This window comes from Hylaeus anthracinus, unplaced genomic scaffold, assembly GCF_026225885.1.
Source record: "Hylaeus anthracinus isolate JK02 unplaced genomic scaffold, UHH_iyHylAnth1.0_haploid 12001, whole genome shotgun sequence".
NCBI classification, from domain to species: Eukaryota; Metazoa; Arthropoda; class Insecta; order Hymenoptera; family Colletidae; genus Hylaeus; species Hylaeus anthracinus.
The window spans coordinates 4,994,836-5,017,514 of NW_026534348.1; the positions used below are offsets into that span (position 1 = coordinate 4,994,836).

At 45.3% G+C, this 22,679-nt stretch overlaps 1 protein-coding gene across 6 annotated transcripts in view; it reads right to left on the bottom strand.

Moving 5' to 3' along the window:
* Window positions 1-22,679, bottom strand: part of LOC128890712 (sodium/potassium/calcium exchanger Nckx30C) — a 176,222-nt gene that overhangs the window by 60,224 nt on the left and 93,319 nt on the right. For 3 of the 6 annotated variants that reach the window (XM_054149458.1, XM_054149459.1, XM_054149457.1), the window contains exon 3: window positions 10,471-10,494. The exons of the other annotated variants lie outside the window; for them this stretch is intronic. In XM_054149458.1, coding sequence (XP_054005433.1) covers window positions 10,471-10,494 — 24 coding nt within the window. The remainder of the gene's footprint in view (window positions 1-10,470; window positions 10,495-22,679) is intronic. 6 annotated transcript variants of the gene reach the window in all.

Below are 22,679 nucleotides of genomic sequence, written 5' to 3' on the forward strand. Positions count from 1 at the left end.
AAAATATAGTCCTCTGCCGGCGATGCCATAATTTTCGCCCATTTATTCATCGCCTGGGCGTATTTAATAAAAAGTGTATCTCGGGGCTGGGCCAATTACCGAGAGACAAACTGATTAATCTAAACGCTCCAGCAACTGGGTCGATCCGCGGGATCCTGCTTGACGTTTAAAGCTCGATTTGAAATTTCAGCTGCTCGAAACAAGCCTTCGCGGCGCCAATATCGTCCTCGCGGTAGATTTAGCGTTAATCGAATACAAAACGGCGAAAATAAAATATAAAAGAACGCGGGAGGAGGTATACACGAATATTTGATACTATCGAAAGTATTACGAATATTTTGTAAAACTTAGAGGATCTCGCGTGTACCAGACCATTGACCTGGTTAACATCGCGTAGATTCGAATTTACAAATAAGTGATACATCCGACAGTCTCTTCGTCGAAGAATCTAAAATATCGCGGAATGTTCAAGGCTCCGAACTATACATAGCTTCGAACTTGTCAAGGAACCAAACCACGCGATTCTTTGAAGAGAAGAGGAATTGAAAACGGAACCGAAAGAAGAGGAACGAGTTAGGGGTGCGTGGTATTGTCGCAGCGTGACCGTCCAAACACGCGCGACGGCTAAAGGAATACTTGGAGGCAATTCGAGCGTCGAGTTTGAGCACGGGCAAATAAAACGTCCGTTCTGGGAGGCCCGCGCGATACGTGCATCCTTTTTATCCTGCCCTTTCACGTGTAACTCGCCCGCCATTGAACGGTGCTGCTGGTGTTTATCGTTGCTGGCAATATTTCAAGAGCGCGCCCGTTAAGCAAACGCGGCGAGTAGGCCAAGCGAGCGAGGAACGAATTCATCCGGTACCAGCTTCTTCGTCGCGTTCGAACAATGGCGGGCCCACGCTCGATTGTCGCCATCTTCCCAAGGACGACGAGCAAACTTTCGACGCCGTTGTCGAATCCCGGGACAACGAAAACAATTCCGACGCCTGTTTCGAAATTTTGTGGACTCATAAACTCGCGAAGGAACGGAAGCCGACTTCCGTGCGCCACCTCGGGGATATTTACCCAAGGAAAGTTTTGCCAGCCTTTGTCGCGACAGCCCTCGAGTTCTCGGTTCCTTAGGAGAAAATACGAGGGAACGCTGCGAGCTATAATCGAGATTCCGAGGCGTTGAATAGGGTTGATGATCGGATCAGCAAAATTCCGATGCTGTGCGCGTAGTTTGGTGGCATCGAATGAGCGAGACAATGGACCTTCGAAATCGAAGGGCAGTTGGTCGAGCCAATTCGAGTTTTTCAACTTTAACGAAGGTCCGTGAATTTGGTCGAATTAATTGCACTCGAATCGGCCAGTATTGACGTGCAACTTACCCTCCGTTGTTTATCGATCGTTAATGGATTACATACTACTCAACGCTTGTAAATAGAGTTACACTTGAAATTACACAAGTAATCGAGAAGATAAAAGAACTGGGATGCATGGCGATGACAGATATCGATGGATGACGGGGCACGAGGGTATTCTAGGCTGTCTCGCCGATCCTTTGTTTCGAAGGTGAGATTGACGTAATTGAGCGAACACGCCACTCAAAATATTTCACTCCCGACACGGCTGGTGGGTCAGACAACAAAAAATACGCCACATTCAACGACCCGGCCGAGCGGCAGGAATCGATTAAAGCGGCGAGGAACAAATTTGCAATTCTTTTGTGGTCGTTGGAAAAGCGTCGCTGGGAATAACCAAAGATGTTGACCGAATCGAGCGAAAAATTCTTCGACGAGCCACGGCTCGTGCAAATATTATTAAATCGCCCCAGAAGTAACGTGACCGTTTTTAGTTCGCATTCAACCAGCGAACATCTCCTCTTCCACGATTAACCATACTTCCCCTTTCCACCTATATTCAGACTCTCTCGATATTGTTATTCTTAGTCCTTCAGAATTCCAATTGCGGTTTCAAATATCAATCCAGCATTTCCTTTCCTGTAAGTTCCTGTAATTTTCCCCGATATCGTTGGTAATACTTAGTAAGGACGAGTAGCTATTTCGTAGTCAGCCACGTCGATAGGAGATAAAACGAGTAAGAAAGAACAAACGTCGAGTATACCACGAGTCGGAAAACTATCGAATGTTTTCGCCGTAACTTCGTTTGCGAAATACGTCGAACGACGACAGAACAACGTTAATGAAAGGAATAACATCATCAGCGTAAGTGGTTAACGGCGTTAGCCGAAATTTTCCAACAGTTTCTTCCGATAACGCAATCACAAGGAGGAATGTTCCGAGGGACGCCGTTAAGCGAACCCCGGGTGTGTCCAGTGGATGCCAATGAATCGAAGGGGCTCTCCCTGGCATGAATGGAGACGGCCAATATTAAAGCATCGAATACACGGCGTGTGCATTAGCGTGCATCAGGCCTGGCACGCGGTCAGACCGACGACTGCTGGAGAATATATTCGTAAATAAATGATCGGACGGCTTACCACCGGCTTCGATTCACTACCCTCCGTCTCTCTTTGACCAGTGACGCGCGCAGGAGGCGTCCACGAGCTACCCCTAAGCTCTCTTTCCACTTCCACTTCAAGGTGGAACGTTGATTGTCCCTGCGCGTCCGCTAGTCCGCTTGCATATTGAACAACGCGGTACAGTCCGCCACACGAGAATTCCTCGTGACGATACCTCCCACAGGATCGATCAAAAATAGAAGGATTAACGCGCCACTCTTGACACGGTTGGCTCGTTTAAATTGGAACTCTCCCGATCGATAGATTGTTGCGAAAGTATTCGCGATTGCATCGAAATTTTATTTTTACTTGGAACGCGCGACCGGGGGGAAATTAAAAGTTGTACGGGTACTCTTTGCTAATAAATTGTTTACTCTGCGGGGTGTGCCAGGACGGATGGTGGTACGAGCAGAGAGTGATACTACATGTAAAAATAAGTCGAAAAAAAAGGAATAACATTTTTCCGTTTGACGCTTCGTTTTCGAGAACAACGAATTCGAAAATTCTATCCAATACATGTAGTGTCACTCTCTGCTCGGTTATATCGCACTCTTTATAAGGAATTAATTTCTATGCCTAATAAAATCACAAGATTTTATTTATATCGTTTGAATCACGGAATAAAACGTCGAATTCGACGAATTCACGAGTTCGTGTGCGAATTCGACTCTCACGAGCGCAACGATTACTCCCCATCTCGTTCGCGTTTCTTCCAAGTTATTTACGGCGCGCTCTTGTTCGGCAGGCTGCACAATATGTCAATTCATGATTTACCGTTCGTTGGCGTAGGCGTGGTACGGTTCGTCTCTCTTGTATAGCACTGAAAACTCAGTTGGCGACGTTTTCGCGCGAGCATACAGTAACTCCCGTGCGTCAGCGAACGCGATTCAACGACAACAAAAAAGTTACGAGCGGTATGCGGTTTCTGTCGATTCTCCAGCCAGGACGGAGGGAACAACGGATGAAAGTGGACAAGCCGGGCGATAATTCAAACTTTCGTTTCAATGCGTTAATAGCACCCAGCCGCCGATCAACGCGAGCAAACATTTCTCGCTTGCCCGTTCAACGATACGACAAATACAATCCGCGCCAAAATTATCCCGTTCGATTGCCCGGGAAAATAAAGGAGCATCGACGTTCCGCGATTTTGCGCCAAGTGAACGGTCAATGATTGTTGCCGGAAGCATTACGAAGTTTCAAGTAAAAATTTGTTGAAAATTCTTCGAGGTCGTCTACGCGGATCAAATATTCGTCCACTTTTATTAACGTAGCATTCGAGCTTCGTGTCGCTATTGTAAGTCCGTTTAATTTTGACGGAGCGTGTACCAGAGTGTACAGAGTAGATACAAGCGATACTAACTGTCGACATAAACGCATTCCGCGGACATTTATGGGAGCCGTGACTGGATTTCTTCTGTTTGAACCGACGCGTCCGTACCAATGACACGGTGGACGACGGGACCGCGATACAGGAGCCCGTCTAATTAAATGACCAACACGTGTCGGATTCGACGGACAAAGTGTCGGCGTCGTGTCATTGTCGCCGCTTTGTTGTCCGCTCGAGCACGTTTGGTTGACGGGAATCGAGCGATTTGTACACCGGCCTACGCAATTCGCGGCTACAAATGGCGACAGTCGTTGCTTCGTTTGATTTTTTCCAGGCCAATTCGACGAATCTGATCGCAATCAATCTACCAACAAGGCCTTATTTATTTACCCGTGTATTTGAAATAAAATCGATAAAGAAAAGTGCTGTTACGAAAATCTAGCCTCGATTAAGAAGCCTAGCTTCGATTCTATCCTTCATAAATTAGCAACTTCACATCTGGAGGAACGGTGTCCTCGAGGTAGAGAAATTCGAAACGTAAGTTTATACATAATGCTCTAGAAAGTCCAAGAATAGCCTCAGGTTTAACAAAGTTTTCAACGTTATGTTAAACTTTCAGTAATTGTCCCGAAGAAGACCTAACATTGTAATCGATAACGGCGTGGTTTACCGTGCTACTGCGCGTATTGTATCGTACATACCATCCAAGTATTTATCTAATTTTGTATCGGGAATTGATCCTCTGAGAGGTATCGACGCCACTCGTGTAACACATTGCAGTTTCGGAACCCCTTTTCCGCGGGAATTAAAGGAAGAGGAACGCGATCCTCGTGGCCATTAACGAACAACTGGCGCCACTCGAACGACTCGATGGAAAGCTTGGCTGAAACCGGAGGCAGTCTGTGGAAACGAGCGATCGAACGGGCCAAGGAGAACTTAAAAGGAACGCGGAAACTGGACTGGCGAATTGAACTCCAGGTCAGCGACTCTCAACAGGACTCGTGTGGCTATCCAAGAATTTCGTAGGCAGCAAATATTTCTTTCCTATGCGTACATTCGATATTTCTTTGTTTCTACAGAGAAAAGAAGCGGGTGTCGTGATATACACGAAAAATAAAATGTAATACTTGTGTTCAACGACGACCACGCTGTTCAGTGCCATCAGTACGTTAGTTTTTTGTTCGCGAGCAAGATGTAGAGGTGACGACACTATCCCTTTGTCTTTGTTTTTATTTTAAGGTGAGATGGGAACTGTAGTCCCATATTTCACCGCTATGTGTCTGTTTCCAATTTCTCTCTCTTTTTTCTTAATGTCTTTTTATTTTTCCATTGCTTATCTTATGCCATATAGGCTTTTCGATACTTATATTTGTTAGCCAGCCCTAACCCAATCATGGAAAATCGGGACGGACTACTCACACTCCTCCACTTCTTATGTCTCTCTCGTGAATCTGTAGCATAGCACGTGTACCATTTAATACAAAATTCTTTTCTATAAATAAAGTATTATTTTTCAACGATAAATCTATACGCCTGCAGTTAAATGTAAGAACTGTTTAGCATATTCAATTTCAGAGGTAAGCAGTTTCTTAAACGCGAGGTCTACAAATATATTCGAAATATTTACGAATGAAGAACCGAGAAATGATTCGAATAAGAGTTGAGAGACACTGGCCCGTTGATTGGCGAATTTTTGGACGACGATTCGCGTCAGGCTCGAGGGATGAGAGCGAAAGAAAGGAAGCAGCGCGTAACGTTCGATGCCCAGCGTTGCGCGAGGCGGAGAAAAAGCGTGGGAGCGTTTCGAATGGAAACGATGGTTTTTGGGTCGATCCCGATTACGATTTCTGTCTCGACGGGACGTCTCACCGAGCTGCGATAATGGAGCTTATCGCTATCAGCCGCCCGGCATTATTTAGACACGTAAAGAGAGTCGGAGAGCCACTCGAGAAGTCTCCTCTCGGGAAGTTTGCGCCAACTACGGCTACTTTGGCTCGACGAACTGTCTTCGAGCCCTCTCCCACGGCTCGAAATCGGTTATCGGACTCGATGGGGACGCGATTACGCAACTTTAGCCGCCGTCCTAGTTCCCCGTCTCTGGGAAATCATTCATCGCATCTTTTCTCGTATAGAATTCGCGACAAAGGACCCACCGTGCGCTTGGAGTCCCGAGAAATCTTATCGGAACTCCCCTTTCCTCGGATAACGTCGGATTTTCGCGTGCAACGATTACTGGCGTTACTCCACTGGCGCCAGCCTATCCGCATACTTCGCGTCGAATCGTCGATCATCCTCGGATGCCTCGATGATATTCCAGGAACGAAACGTGGTCTTCAATTTTCGAGAATATATCCCGACTAAATTGAACCTAGCCAAAGTACACGGAATTATAGCAGTCGAGGTTGGATCCTGCGCCAATTAATAACTAATTCAAGACCGTGGTAACGTAAACTCCAGCCACTAACATCGGTATCGTTAAATTGGCGCGCTCCTGGCACGCTCCCCGAGAACCTTTGCACGTGGAAACCCTTCGTCGGATTCCAGTATCCCAGTCGATCTATTCCGTAGAACGTGACATAGAACGTATACAGAACGGAGGTAAATCGATGAAGTTGTCTCCGAAGTTGTTTGTTTTTTATTTCAAGTGAACGTTCGGACGATACGCGCCTCGGTAAGAGGACAAAATCGATTTCAACGAGCACAGACACGATTCATCGACCCGACCATTCGATTATCCGAGCGATTGGATTTTCCGCGCTGTCTGACGGGAGTAAGTCTCTTCGTAGGGTGCGAAATGACCTGCATCGACCGCGACAATTCGACGTTGAGGCTGTAGGAACGAATCGCGTTACGAGTGATTTCTAGATCTAACGTCCGTTAGGTTAAATCCAATGTCAGTCACGGGATTAATATGGTCGCGTTAGTGGGAGATCTTTCGTTACGTCAGGATCTATTTTCTGGTCGGGACAACCCTCGCTATCCGTCGCGAGCAATTTAAAAGTTCGAGCATTGGCCGAAGGAGATTCGACCCCTATCGAGTCAGATCTCGTAAAGACCGACAACGAGATCGAAGAATAATTAACCCGTTGTCTGCTGGACTAAAACTCGTGAATATTACTACAAGATTAAAATTTTATTCTAATTTTCCAACCACTCCGAGATTCGTGAATTATATTCAGATTTATTTTTATTAACGCCTCAACTTCGACAATAATTTTGTTAGTTTCTCGATAAAAAGTCCCGTTACCCAACTTCGGATCAACGTGTTAAGGAGTCGTGTCCCCAATTATAGTGCCATTATAATGTTTCCAAGATATATCGCCCTTTTCAGACCTATACTACGTCAAGCGATAAACCCAACAAAATCTAATTTCGAGACCGATGATTTATGGTCTCGTGCCTCCGAAGGCAATTGCATTTCTTTGAAACGCAATGCTGGTTGTTTCGGTGCAAAAACCTCCGCGCGTTATCGATATCTCGGAGCTAAACAAACTCCCGAAGAAACATATGCGAGAAGAATGTTTATTATGCGATGGGAGGAAGGATAATACGAGGATCGTTCGGGGTTTGGATTTGCATACGAGAATCTACACGCGTGGAGCGACCTATCGGGGTGGTAAAAACGAATGGCGGAGACTCGACAGCCGTTTTGTACATACGAATTCCAAAATGGTTTCGATTCGTTCGTACTTACCGGACCTCGAGATGGATGTTGTTATCGAACGGAGGGCGAGCGCGCGCGCGCACCATTAACCAGTAGCACGTTTCTTTCTCGTTTTCGGCTCTTCGCGCGCGCGCGCGCGTGTGTGTAGGTGTGCGAGTCCGTGAGCGTGTAAGAGAGCGAATGTCGCGCGTGTAAGTGTGTGTGTATGTACATGTCTACGTATCTATTATGCGGAAACGGGGTTGAGGGTGCGGATAAACGATTCTTTTTTGTCGCAGCTGCCACTTCTCATGCGCGGAGCGACTTGGCTGCACCGGTGCATCCTGAACGGAAGGGTGCTTGATGAGAGACAGAGATAGATCAGAGCTGCACCGGCTAAATTCGAAGGTGACAATGAGGGCGCGGCTGAGAATCGAAGGGGTAGAAGGGGGTGAACGAGGACCGAGGAGAGTCTGTCTTGTACCCTTGAATATTTATACCTTTCCACGATTCGACTTTCAGTCGCTTTTGCTCGTACCCGTTTAATTCGATGGTCTCTCCGATGGCTGAAGTTATTCGATTAGGTGAAATATTTCGAAGCCGAATGTCCTTTTTGGAAGAGCGTCCCGCGATGTTTCCGCGAACGTTCCGAGTTCTGGCTTTGCGAACGAGTAAATAACGAAACGAACTCTTGGTCTCCTTTTCCTTTGTTTCCCTTTGTATTCCATCGCGAGCAACGGATTTCGTGAAATTTTCTTAGACTCGCGAAACTTCTCGCAAAGGACATGATATATCATAGCCTTTCTGCGGCGACGTAAAGGAACGCACGAACGAGAAACCGTGATCGTATCGAAGAGACGCGGAAGGATGAGGGGAACAAGGCTGCTTACGCAATCTCGTCCAAGGGTCGGTGTTAAGTTAACCTCGCGTCATTTTCGTATGCATTCTCGCAAAGCCAAAACTTCAAAGGGCCGTCTAATTAAAATGCAAGGGTAATTCCGTAAGACGAGAAAACGATGTCGTAGCTGCCGCGCGAGCACAACACTTGATGGGGATTCGAAAGTAGCTGACGGGAATGGCTTTCTAGGAAAACCATTATCGCGTATATCGTTGCATGAACGAAAGCGTAACGAACTATGCCCGTGTTAATAGTCGACGGGAAAAGTAATAAGTATCGAAAATCGAAAAAGTAATACAAGTAATACAAAATAAACTCGTGTTTCCGATTCGTCTGAAAGTGAAGTTTCAACGGACGGTGCGATAAAATTCGTGCAACGGTTGAGAACTTGGAACATGTGTCTGACCAGCGGCGGGTATTTCTACTGGTTCGATGTTGGTAAACAACTAAACACCGTTTTTGTTGGTCAATCTTGAAGATCGGAGGTTGTCATCGGTCGAAACAGATGGTACGTTTACAAACATCCGAGCAAGTAGATATAGCAAGCACTAGTCAGACGCGACAGCCAAGTCTCGAAATCTGAAAACTGTTTACCCTGGGAAGGAAGTGTCCCCGTAAAAAAAAAAAACTCTAATACACATTTTCGATTCACTTTTACGCCAAGAATCGACTCGTATCAACGAATTTTATTTCACGAATTTCAACTCACTCTCTACGACGAACTTGCGACACGTAGCAAAATTCGCAGAGAAATTCCTGTCGGAAATACATTCGGTCTCGTAAATATTCGCTCCCTCTGTGTCTATTAAAGAAGTTTGTCTAAATTGAATATCGAGCTCCAGGTTTTCGAACAAATGTTATTTAAATATGTACATGGATAAACTTTAAACTTGTGTATATATATATATAATGTAAAATTTATCCGAGAACATCGAAGTTATCATTTAATTTAGACAAATTCTTTCAATAAACGCAGACGGTATATTTATGGGACACGAATATTTATGGAACCGACAGTGGTAGCAAAACACCGCTTTAAAGAGAAGACAGAAAATGATTTACAATTAAAAAGTCGCAAGTGAACGGTGAAAATGCAAACAGCTAGAGAACGAAAGATGGAAAGCGATAGAATTAGAAAGTTAAGCTCGCGAACCGTCGTTGGACACGAACAAGTCCGCTATGAGTCACCGGCGGTGCTTAACCCGTTAAGCCGTAGACTGAGTTGGACACCGGTATCAGGGTGTCCCCGGATCTTCCCTGAGCTGGCCGCAAATGCTTGCAAAACATGCTTGAACGCTCTTCCAAAAGGACGCGGCTTTACACTCCCCTAGGACGTTACGTACCCGCGCGAGGCGTTGCAAAAGTTAAGGTAGAGCCTGAAGAAATTTATCGCGGAGATGGCAATCTATGCACGACCTTTTGGAACACCTGGCGCTCAATGCTGCTACCAACAAGTACATCGATCAAAGGCACATGACCCGGCAAAGTGACGATACACTGAAGCATGCACGCGGTGTTTTGGTTGCCAAAGTTACGCGCGAAGAGTCATTGCAGGACGTCGAAGATAGGTTGATTCGTTGGAACGTTATTACTTGTCGCATAGGTAGCCGTTGCTTCTAAGGAAATCAACTTTCAAAGTTGGAACTCGCGCGTATGTAAAAGTATCATCTGTTTCAACTGGCGTTTACTTTTAAAATTGACCAACAAAGACGGTATATCACAGACAGCGTTTGCGAACACAAGTTTCAATATTTCACGTTAACTTTCTCGAATGCCACGCGTTCTAGGAAAAATCAGTAGAAACGCCCGTCACTGGTCAGACACCGCGCTCAAGTTTCAATATTTGACGTTAACTTTCTCGAAAACCACGCGTCCAATGAAAAACTTTATTCTACGTTTTCTACCCGCTTTTACGCGAAGAATCGACCCCTTTATCGCATGTCATATCTTTATCTGTCTCTACGGTAAAAGTCTCTGCAAGGTCTCGTCCGATTCCTCGTCGTTAGGGAAACGTTCCGGCGCAAGTTTGGCAACCACAGGTGTACGGAGTGGCAACGATCGCGGAAGAAAGAAAAAAGAGATAGGGGCATGCGACTCACCAATGCCTGGGCGGCGCTCTGGTGCTGCAAGCAAGAAACACCCAGTTACAAAATCACAGTAACGACAATCGAGTAGTTGTATCGTTGATGGTTTCGTGATTTCGCTAGGCAGCGCGCAAGTCATACACGTATACAAATGCAGTGCTCGCGAAAAAAGCGTTCCACATCGATCACATCAGTGCACATCGAGATCGCCGTCGTGGGGAAAGGGTCGCGGCGTCGTCGAAGGTCGTCGGATACGCGTACGGAACAAATGGAAAAACCGAGATAAAGAGAAACGGTGTCCTTGGAAGTTAGTTCTCGATCGTGCGAATAATTGCGACCTTCGATCGACGACGCCGTGTTTCGTTCCCTCGAGCTAGAGATGGGCTCAACGATATAGCCAGACACAAAAGGTAAACATGACGGTGACGATCGGAATTTTCTTGTACAAACATTTCCGTAAGTGAAAGAAATATGTAGTCTCGAGCGAGCATAAATTTTACGTGAAAAGTATGTACACGCTTACGAGTATAATTTGAAAGGAAAGTGGATAACAATGATTTCGATCAATGGCGATGATACATATATAAAGGAACATTTATAAAGTGAGACTTTTCGTACGTATCGTTACCTGTCCGCAGCATATCTTACTTTCCTCCGACACCTTTAACCTCGAAGGTAATTTCATTTACCGAGACACTCTGCTTCCCGATACTCGCTAAGAAACAAATCGATCGAATTCCATTTCTTTGATCGACAGTTTAGCGACGCGTCGATAAGGGTTATTTCGGTAAACAATGGTATCGATACTCGGCGAGCCCATCTCTATCTCGGCTCGGTTCGTTTCCTTCGCGACATCTCGCAAGCGTTGCAGGGAAAGCGGGATGAGTGGTGTCGAGCGATAACAAGCGATTTGCTTGCTTGGCACCGTAGTAATTACGAGGCTGGATAATGATTGGTCGTGCTGTTTTCGAGGCGGTCGATGCCATCGACGGCAAGTTAGACGTCGAAGGGGGGAGGGTCAGGAGGAGTAATTAAAACAAACCGACTGGAGCGATCGACGCGAATACGCTGGCTCAGTGGTTGCGTGGCGGTGAGTTTGAGCGCGTCGCGTCGAATTCGAGCCACCTATCTCGCACGGCTGCGTTCAAAAACCAACCACCGACCGCGATACGGCCCGATCCTCGACGGAGGATGGCGTTCCATTAACGTCGAACGAACTTTCTTCCTCCGGTCGAAAAATACCAACGTAAATAGACCATCCCCGTTTCAAGCCTGGCTTTCGCAAAGGAAATAATTTAGATCGCGCTGGTTATACTTTTGTTAGAAGAAATTATAAATTTTTGCTCGATGTCGTCTTTTTTGGTTTCCTACGCTCGATGAAATATTCTCGCAGTAAATTAAAAGTAATAGTTATGCTCCCTCCTGAACGAGTTTCTAAATGAGAGGTTCCACTAATAAAATGAAATGCCCGTCGACGATATTCCGTGGAGCTCGAGGTATTTTAAAATAGAGTTACGGAGGCTCGATTCGATCTACGCTGCGCGAAACGTAAAAGTGCGCGTATATTTCGTCGTGCATGTTCCACAGCGCGATAAATATTCGGAACGATACGGCGACCGAATTATGCCGGCATGCTCGAGACGAGAAGGTTTCGCTTTTAACAGAAGTTTAGCCGCTCCAAAGCTTTCGTGGCCCTTCCGCTCCTTAACGAGAACCGAGAATTCCTTAATTGCGTGTTTCCTCGTCGAGGAACCTCCGGGCAAGATACGAACCTATAGTTCTCGTTTCGAACTATGCGCGCGCCCCGAGGAGTTATTTTTCGAATCGGACCTCTTTCGCGCTCGCGAGACCGTACTTCGTAGTCGAATAATTATCGGGCATCGCTCGTTTGTGGATCGATCAGGGAAATCGCAAAGGGTATTTAAGAGAATTGAATTCAAGTATCCAACTCGAAACAAAAGGACTCGATTGGACCGAGTACGATAATAATTTCTGAAAAACGAATAAAGATGAAATTCACCCAACGAGGAGCTTAAGCACGATTGACGCAAACAATAAAGTCCCTCGTCGATATCCTCTAACGCCGATGGATCAGGGAAATTCTACGCTTAAACGCGAACGCGCTCGGCTGAAACAAATCGCCAGCCAATCTGTTTCTGCGCGAGATCCCTCGCATTGTACTTGCGACTGAGAGGATACCAAGGAACGACAAAGGGTTGGAACGAATTTCTGAGGCTAGCGTCCGGTAAGCAAGTTTTCGAGCGGGTGTGCACGCGCCAAACAAATCCATCCGACTAGAACAATGCGGAAAATGAAATCAGGAAAAGTTGTGAATTGTATCGCGAATAGAAACCGTTTCGATTACCCGTGCACACGCGAACGCATGAATACCTCGGCACACGCGCTGTGAAAATTGGCGGCGAGCGATAAAGAGGGTATTCGCTCGGTCTGGGACACGGTTGATCGTTTTTAAACGGTCCCTATAAACGTACAATGCTCGAAATACGCATTTCCTTATCTTTGATGCGTGGACCAGGTTAGACAGTTCATGATGTTTATAATTGGATTGTCCAGAAAGTTCGTGGTAATTTTTAAGAGAAATTCAAAGACATAGGTACGATTTTGTTCCACTATTTTTGCACCTTTTAAGGGATGTACACATGTTACTTGTTTTTAACTATTCCGATATACTCAGACCTGTGTCATCTACCAAAAATCGGCGTGGACTTTCCAGACCTATATTTTTAGTATGAAAGAAGCAAATAGAAAGACGAGAAAGAGAAGCTTGCAATAGTCAAGAATATTACAACGTGGACCATTTCGCTCCACCTCCATCGAAGTCGACCGAGAGATCGACGATTCGCGTTAATAGATATTAATTGGCCTGTACTTTTTATCGAGTTCCAGCGACGGGCGGAGACTAATATACCCTGAAAGTTGACCTGGATTCGCGTCGATGTAACTAATCGCGAGTTCTGCGTCCGACCGCGATAACCGAGCGTGCAATCGAACAGACCCACGCTGGAATCGCGTCTGCGAATTATTGTTGAATTTAATTCACGGCGATATTCGCGAACCGCGACCACGATTTCCATCCCCATCGCAGAAAACATCGAAAGCGTTTCATTACACCGAGACGATCTTTATTTTACGTCCTCGTCGTGTACGTAAAATCCCGCATTGAGAAATTGAGAAATCGAGAATATTCGAGGGAACGAAAAGGAATATGGCGATATACTACAATGCTCGTCAACGACCCGGGAAATCGGCATGTTGCAAACACTTAACCGCGGATGCGAAATAAACGCGAAGTCATTTGGTACAGAGCGACTCCAGAAACTGGGACGAGCTGTTTTCTAAGCGAAGATACAAACAATTGGTGCAGAAGAAAATGTTGAATCACGCGATGGAAGATCTTTTGATGATACGATTCTTCTTCTTTTTTTTTTTTTTTTTTTCTTTCGGTGCAACGATGCGAGCGCGATACGCGAGATATTCGTGCTATTTTCCGAGTAATCGCGTTTCGTGTGATTGTATTTTCGCGGCTGTATCGAACGACTCGTTTGTATATTTTTAACCAGAGACTCGAGACTTGTCGAACGGGGCATGTTTCATGAAATCGGACTCGAAAGTTGCTCGGAGTATGAAATTGATAAAAAAAAGAAAAAATGAAAGAGGGGAACATATTTACGGAGGCGTAGTTGTTTCAACGCGAGCACCAACCGACATTATTTCGACGGAACAAACGTTGCGAGCAAATCGATACACGGTGCTTTCGTTATTCTATTACAATATTTACCCATCTCTGCGTCGCGCGCGCGTTCGAAAGATATCCCGGTCGAAAATGGGCGGTTTTTTTCCTGAAAAGCGTGGAAATGTCATTGGTCAAGGCAACCCCGGGTGAATTTCCAGCCTCGAATCGATACCCGAACAAAAGAATCTCGGTCGCGCGTTATCGTTAGCGGTGGAAAATAATTTTCGCTTGAAAACCGAGCCGCGGGAAAGTATTGGAACAATTTTCACTTAGGGATCGGGGCTTTCGTAAGATCGCCTAACAAGGTAGACGTTCGAACAATCGGCTCGAGTGGCGGCTTGAACGCGAGATTCGTTGAAACGGTTTCGTTTAGCCATTTTCTTTCTGGAATAAACAATCGCGGGGGATGAATGTTACCCTAATTATGACGGTTAGTTCCGGATGAAACGGTCCACAATTCGGCCCGCATCGCTCGCGAAGAAACTCCAGTCGAAAGTTACGCTTAAATCCGAGCGACGGGCGTCCCTAATTGGAGGGGAAATTAAGCTTCCACTTGGTTCGCGCGCTGTGGGCCGAAAAATAATGGCAGCACCGCGGAGGCTCGTTCCTCGTGTCGAATCTGGCTCTGAAGCTACTCGAATATTAGTATCCGAGTATCGTTTAGAGTGAAATACTATTTAGAAAGTTGCGTGCTCAAGCCTGCAAGGAAGCTCCGAACCACTTTCCTATAAGAAACACGAAGCGCAAGGAGTCTGCGAACTTAAGACGAGTTTGTCGATTATAGAAATAAGTTTTATGAATAGAACGTAGTCGGTTCGAAGTTTGGCCAATTCAAGATTTCGATCCCAAACGAAACTGAAAGGAAACATATAAAAATGGTGAACGTAAGCGGGACGAGCCGTGACAGCGGTCTCTAACGCGATGACAAAAGCACGCGTGCAGGACCGACTTCCCAAGCCAAATTTTCCGAAAAGAATGCGTTCTAACCGTACGATTTTTCCGTCGTGTGATCTGGCTTCGATACGAAAAGTCTGAACTCCCTCCCTTAGACTTCTCACCTTTGGACTATGTCTCGAGAAGCAAACGGATCACGTTTACGTGGCAAATTACCAACACGGAAAGAATTGCGTTTTGCCTAGACACCTCGGGCTCATCGATCATTCAACGCGTTCGCAAATGCAGCGAAACCGTTTCCGGATCTCGTGAATCGCGGCTATTCAGGAGGCAAACGTCCAACAGGAAATACTTGGCTCTTAAAGAAACGTTTTAATCCTCGAGCATGCGAGGCCTGGCATCCTTCGACTAGGACTTACGAGTGTCTTTGGAACGAAACGACATCATCCGCACGATCATGATTTAAATCGTCACGCGACCTCCGGTGATCTTGAAACAAAGGCTTCGAGTGTCGTGGAATATTCAAGGGGAGGATTTCCATTAGAGATAACCGAGAAACAATTTCTCTTTTTCAAAAATAAAATTACGATTCACGCGAGTTCGAGGACCAAATGGAATAACCAGAAACAGAGACGAGGATTATTCTAAATAACGATAGTCATGCTACTTTAATTTAATTTTTTCTGGATAAAATAAAATTCGCGGTAACGATTGAGTAAAACTTTACCGCCTTCGAGTCAGAGTAAGTGGTGCAGGGTAAATAGGTCAATGGGAATACATTTACCAGAACTAATTCTTCCGATGGAGAGGATCGAGCAATTAAACGTTCGAACCCAACCTTTCATGTACCGAGGGATTCCGTGATCGCTGCCCTCCTAAATCCCAGCCACGGAGTTCTCTGAGTTTCTCGCGAGAATCGGTTCGCGTGGTCGCGTGATTTCGCGGCAACCATTGACAGCAACGGAATTGGTTAATTATGTTATGAGCCCTCCGTTTCCAATGAGGTTTCGGTAGGCAGATCGCGGGCCAATTCGAACCTGCATCCGGATAACCATACCCGGACTAGACAAACACTTCCGCGAGGGAAACAAATTTTGATGCGATTCCGTGATGCTAAACGTACTCCCACGGTCTCGACTAATTGCTCGGTTATATGTACGTTTTACAACGACGTTGTCACCGAGTGTTTCGATATAAATTTCTGAAAACGCCCGTTACTTCGCAACTGGTGTCTCGGGTAGAGAGATAGACAACATTTGGAAATTTTTATTGAGAAAATTACACGGTGCATTCAACTAAAACTTCGTATTCTAATCGACACGCTTGTGAAGAACACACGTGAATTTTGTAACGCCACGTACTCGTGGCAATAGAACGCTAAGAAAGCAGATCGAGTTGCTGGTAGATACCAGAGAAAAAGGCAACGAGTGCAAAGGGTTAATAATGGCCCGCTGTTGTGCGAAAAATGGCACCCTGATCGATGAACGCGACTGCGGCCAATCGAAAGCCTAATACGAGATACCGTTATTATTAGAAGTCGAAAATTGACGAAAGGGCGTTAACGGGAATGGATGAAGCGCGGCGCGCTGCTGTGTAACGGTCATTAGTCGAGGTTCGTTTGGCAACACGAGCAACCTTCCCTCCCAGGTCTTTCAAAACGTTTTGGATCGCGGTGAATCGGGGTTCGGTATAGGCAGATCGCTGGCAACTCGAGCGTGCATCCGATCGGCGTACGTTACGTTTTATGTAACGCAACGAGAAGGAAGGAGAGCGTGCACGACCCGGCGGTGGTGGTTGTATATCGTCGCGGCGAGGTTAAGCGTGGAAGGGCCTCTGTCGAATCGATTCGACGATGGGTGGAGGGCCTCTGGCACACTGCAATGCCGTAGCTTTCCCGAGGAAAGGAAGATTTTCACGAGGCAGAACCACCACCGTCGGCGACGGGGAAAAGATGGAAACGTTAAAGAGGGTAAAGATGATGAGAGCCGGCACGAGTACGCGCCGTTTCGAGCATCCGCGAACCAAGGAACCTTTCTTCTTTCCTTTTTTTTTTTTTGTACGTTTCTCTGTCTTCCTCTTCGTTTTTTTTTTTTTGCTCATTTTTTCCCCTGAACTTATTGGACGTCTCGCGTACTCCCGTGGAAATCCTTCGCGACGACGAGGATTTTAAACTCGTCGCGAATACCGCTCGAGATGTGGCCCCTGCCCTAACGGAGACCTTTAATCTTTCGATTGCTTCCGACGTGCCTCGAGGCGCACCGGGTTAACGCTGTGCATTAATTTACGAACGAGACGTCCAACGGATTTTTCGTGCCTTTGCCACGGCGGTCTAGCAATCTCGGCTAAAGAAATCGATTTGTTTGTGTGTTCTGCGAGATTGAAGTCGCGAAAGCGTCGTTCCTGGAGAGACTGCCGTGGGATTCGACAAATTTTCCGACGGAATCTGCGTCTAGTCGCCTGGGTTCTAATCATTTTCTTGGACTTTGAAGCTGATGTATGTTTACCTCGATGACGGTATTAAACGATAGAAATAGAAATCTAACCCTCGGGGTTTTCTTTGATCGAAACAGCGGAAAAGTTTCTTCGCAATTTTTTGGAACAATGATAACTTCGTTACGAGCGTATTCGTAAAGTGTTGTTCCCTGCTACGAAATAACAACAAAGTTGTATAACATTTTCGAGAGCGTGTCAGATTGCCCGAGCCCGCCGTCCTCGAAACCATATTGCTCGGGATTGTCGACATGGTATCTCGGGAATTACCGGGCCGATCGATGTGACGTTTCGTGTGGTTCCAAAGTAAATATCTGTTTATAGCCTCCGTTAGGCTTAAGTTGATATCTTTAAATCTGCCATTTTTTGGAGGTCATGTTTTCCAACGACGAAAAAACATTAGTACGACGCTGAAATCCTATTTCAAACTGACACAGCTTCGTTGAATTATAAACTTTGTTTTTTAATTCGATAGGGGCTCCGTCCTAATTTCTCGAATAATTTCTTTCCTGCATCTGATTCCTACGTATGGAACGGTGCCAATCGTGCCTGCAGCAACACCTTACCCTGGACAGCGAATGCATTATAACTTGGAACGCCTGAAATATTTATCGCAGCGCTTAAAACTTAATTAAAACATTCATAAAAATTCACGCGTGTATTCCTGCAATTTTCCCTTCGACAAAAAAATCTCAACGACTTCCTAAGTAATCGGCTTTCTAATGGGGCACCTCCTGGCGTAGATTATAAATTATGACCTACTTTTGCTACCTGATATAATTATAAATTCGGGTTCGATCTTGGTTATTTGGCGACGGAACTCTTCGTTTAATAATTTTAATATTCTCATGTGTTAAACATACAGAAAACAGGTCGAGTATGTTTGTGTCCAATGCGTAAGAAATATGATATTTCATTTTTGTACTGCACCTGCAGACGAATTTTCAACGTCACGCGGTAAACTTTTATTTACAGTGACACTTTCTCCAAAAAATAAAGTTCCTCCGTTGTAGTTCTGACCATAATTAAAGCGTTGATAGATGCCGCGCCACTCTGCGCAAAGACAAACTCGACACAGTTTTGTAACGAAATTAAATCCGAATATCTCCGCGTCAGAGGGTAAATTCTGATCGGCGAGGCTCTATCTGCATACAATTATGCAGTCATTAGCGTGACGGCCTCCCGTTTTCGGCGGTCACTAATCAGTGTCAATATGAGAATTATATTTCGCGTCGCGTCGACAGTGTGCCGGCCTGACAGCGACGTTTCAGTCTACTCCACAATGTTATCGAGACTATCCAGCTAACGGAAACAGAAATAGAAGAACATGTGGATCGACTGATTTGGAATTTTATGCATGTATCGAATGACCGTCACTCTATATTTCTTATTAAAACAAATTATAGGTAAAAGATAATAGCATAAGCTTTTCTAGTATTATTATTTAACCCAATAATTGTCCAAGAATGGATCGAGTGTTGAAACATATATTCTAGCGTTGAAAAAATTATTGAATCGTCGACAGTGGACAGTGGACAGTTTTGCGTTTCGCAGGTTTATCAGCCGCGATCTGGATAACGCAATTAGCGTTACGACACGGTCCCGCTGTGCTATCCATCTTGCCGGGGCGCGAAAAAAAAATTCTCACCCCCTCGAGTCAGCTGGTCGGGCACGGGAACGTAATCGCGCTTGGAAAATATTATGCAACGCGTTGCGTTACGAGCCGTCTCACCTTCACCGTTCCAACGTGCACGAAACGATAACGACGGCGCCAGGAGCGCCGGAATATCGATTACGGCTGATCTCCTTCGCATCCCCTAATCGAGCGTCGTTCTTTAACGTTGCGTAACCCAGGGATGGACGAGAAATAAACGACCGCTTGTTATCGTGTAAAAATCCGGTGGAAAAGAGGAGCGAAACGCGTCTATTCGGAGCGCTCCATTTTGTTCTGCTTCGCAGATTCTCAATTTTAGTTATTATTCAGACGAAAGCTGGATTCGAATTTTAAATACTCTACTCGTTCTTGATGGATTAATCCGGCGCGTTATTCGGACACGTATCGCGAGATCCAATAAACGGAATTTTATTCAAGCGTTGGCGTGCTCCGCGCGTTTCCGGTACTTCTACATTTTCGATTCTTTCTCGAGGTTCCGGGAAATCGTCTGTTTTCGAATCGTTTCGCGTATTTTGGTACGTTTCCAAAAGTCGTGGCAGCGTTCCACGAAAATATAATTCGTGAACAGCGCGGACTGCTGACCCGAAAGCCCTTCCGCGCTCTTAAGAAGTGTAAAATACCGAGTGTCGCCATTTTCACTCGGAACTATCGTAAATAATTCGGCTGGAATCACGCCGGTCGGTTATGCGTCGCGCGGCTACCAAGAAACGCGCGAACAATCGACTCGGGTGGAATTTATGACTCAATCAGCGGAACGTAAACGCGAATAAATCAAATTTGCCGAATTGAATTTTCCGCGGGCCAATTAATCCGCGCTCGCCCAAGGACGGGGGAATTTTTGATTCATCGAGCAAACCTTTCGATGCGCGCGGGTCGGATCGATCGCGCCAGACGCGGCTGCTGAAATCGACCGATCGAAAGAGGCTCGTTCGACGTGATTGTGTACGTATCCGTCTAGGTCAACAAGCCTATTCGTGCTCATTTAACTTGGAAAACTAAGAATCTAACGAGATCAAATTGTTACAATAAAATACGAAATAGAATTCCATCGACAAGGGAGGAGAATAAAGAAGCGAAATGTACATTGTCCTGAATAATAATGCTATCACTGACTACCTGTGCTTTTATTTGATATTCGCGCGTCTACGGCTCGGACTAAAAGACCGGAGAAATGTCAGGAATTAGCAAAACGGCGGTATTCGTCTGAAAGATAATACTGGCTTTCACGGAGGACGCGTTTCCTTGTTATTTTATCCTCGAACGACGTCGATTGATCGACCTTAGGAACGCGGATGCACCTCCGAGGAATGGCGCTCGAGTCTTTATTTATTGTCAGCGATAAAGTGTCCGGTATCCCGTTTCAGTCAAAGTAAGTAGCAGGACGGTAAACGGATAAATACAATTTCGCCAGTTTATTTATCGACGATTACGAATTCTAAGTAGAGTAATTAAAGAATAATTTAGAATAATTAAAGAAGAAAAGAAGAAACGGAGTACGCAGTTTTAAAGAGAGTGCGTGAACATACATCGGATTGGAACGTGTTCCTTCCGAAAATTGGGACAGCGGCGCTAATCTGACCGTACGCGAACTCCCGTGCCACTTTTTCGCGACCCGATTGTCTATGGACGCGGAAGATGACCCGGAAAATAGGGAGAAACGTCGACGAGGAGCAAGAGATAACGGCAGATTGCTCGCAGCACGGTTACACAACATTAAAGAGCGAATCTCGGTTAGAGACTGTCGAGGGAATCGCTGCGATCGGTATTCCATCGGCGAAACCAAACCGAAACCAATGGAATAAAGATCGAGAACAACAATCGCGCAACATCGAACGATATCTTTACGTTTCTTCCGTAACGTGTTCCGTAGTGCAAACGTTACGAAATATTTCCTAAATTTTCTAGAATGTGTTCGAATAAAAAGAAATGAACAAGATTGTGTTTCGGTTTCTTTGTCAAAATTCAGAAGTTTTTTGTGGAAAATAAATTGCGGTATAGGGGCAAACCGATAAATTTCTGTTCCATAGAAAAATTCCGAATTTTCATTCATCATTCATCCCCCGTGTCTATGTATTCGCGTGCAGAATAAAATTATTTCCCGCGTCCCATCGTTTGCGAGATAATTGATTTTCAAAATACGCGAGATACCCGCGCGCGCGCGCGCGCACGCGTTTGATTAATATTCTATTTGATGGGTTTCGTTATAAACATTTAACCCGTCCCTGTGGGATGTGCGCCAGTAATAATTTGCGATAAAAAGTACAATTTGATCGTGATCAATTAAAATGATAATATCTTTTTGTAGGTCTCGAATGTACCTTCGCGGGTCACGTCGACGATGCGTGTAATTTATGCGAACGATGAACTGCAATAATAATTATTTCTTTTTCATATTCATCAACTTTCTCCGTTTGAATCGCATATATCTCGGAACCCTCTGAATTACCACGCCACGAGATTAAATCGTTCCATCTATGTACCGCAAAAAACGGAGAGCGAAACAAAACGAACGCTGCTTCTGTTCGTTTTTTTGTTTTCGTGGAAGCGCGCTTCTCCAATTCCGAACTGTCCATCTATGCCGCGATAAATGTTCTAATTAAGAGAGAGCGCCGCCTTTACGGATTCGAAAAGTCGATACTTTCTATTCCCATTTTCCCTAAAAGAATTAAAAAAAAAAAAAAAAAGAAAATATTTTAACACGCATCTAAGAATATTTCTAACAAACAAAATCTCTTCCAAGTCGTGCACGTGCCAACCCTGAAACTGATGGAAATACCGATCGAAGTATATATAATTTTAATGCACCGATTAGACGTTCCGTATCGTCAGTAAAAATTTCCAAATATCAGCATTTTTTCAAGATGATGTTGCCCTTAAGAGTGCTCGAATTTGTTCATCGAGATCGACCTTGCGAGTTCCACGGATATCGAGCACGCGAAGGAGGGACGAGGAGGGCGAATGATTCCGATCTTCGACCTAAAATCCAGTTTTTTTTTTTCTAGCCACTCTCCTTCGGGAAAGAGGATTCTAAAGTCGTCAACGTCTTTTCGTCGATTGGAAAATATAGGAGAACCATCGCGAGCAGCAACCGATCGATCGAACAGCGGTAAACCTATTCGTCGGTGTACAAACGAAGAAGTAAAACGGCCCGTTCGCAAATCCCGTTCTATTACCTAAAGTACACAGAAGATAACCACCAGTCCTCGGAGACCGTCGCAGCCGCTAGATTAACAGGTCGAGCGTCGAGCTTTTCCACCCTGTATTCGTTAAAAACTGTACAAACTGCATTTTATTAAAGAAACACGGGATCCTACTTTCTTTTTTACACGGGCTCATGAATATTCAGAATCTGAAAACATTGATTGTCGTTCTCAGCGAATGAAAAATTCTAACGAATTAAACTTGTTTCGT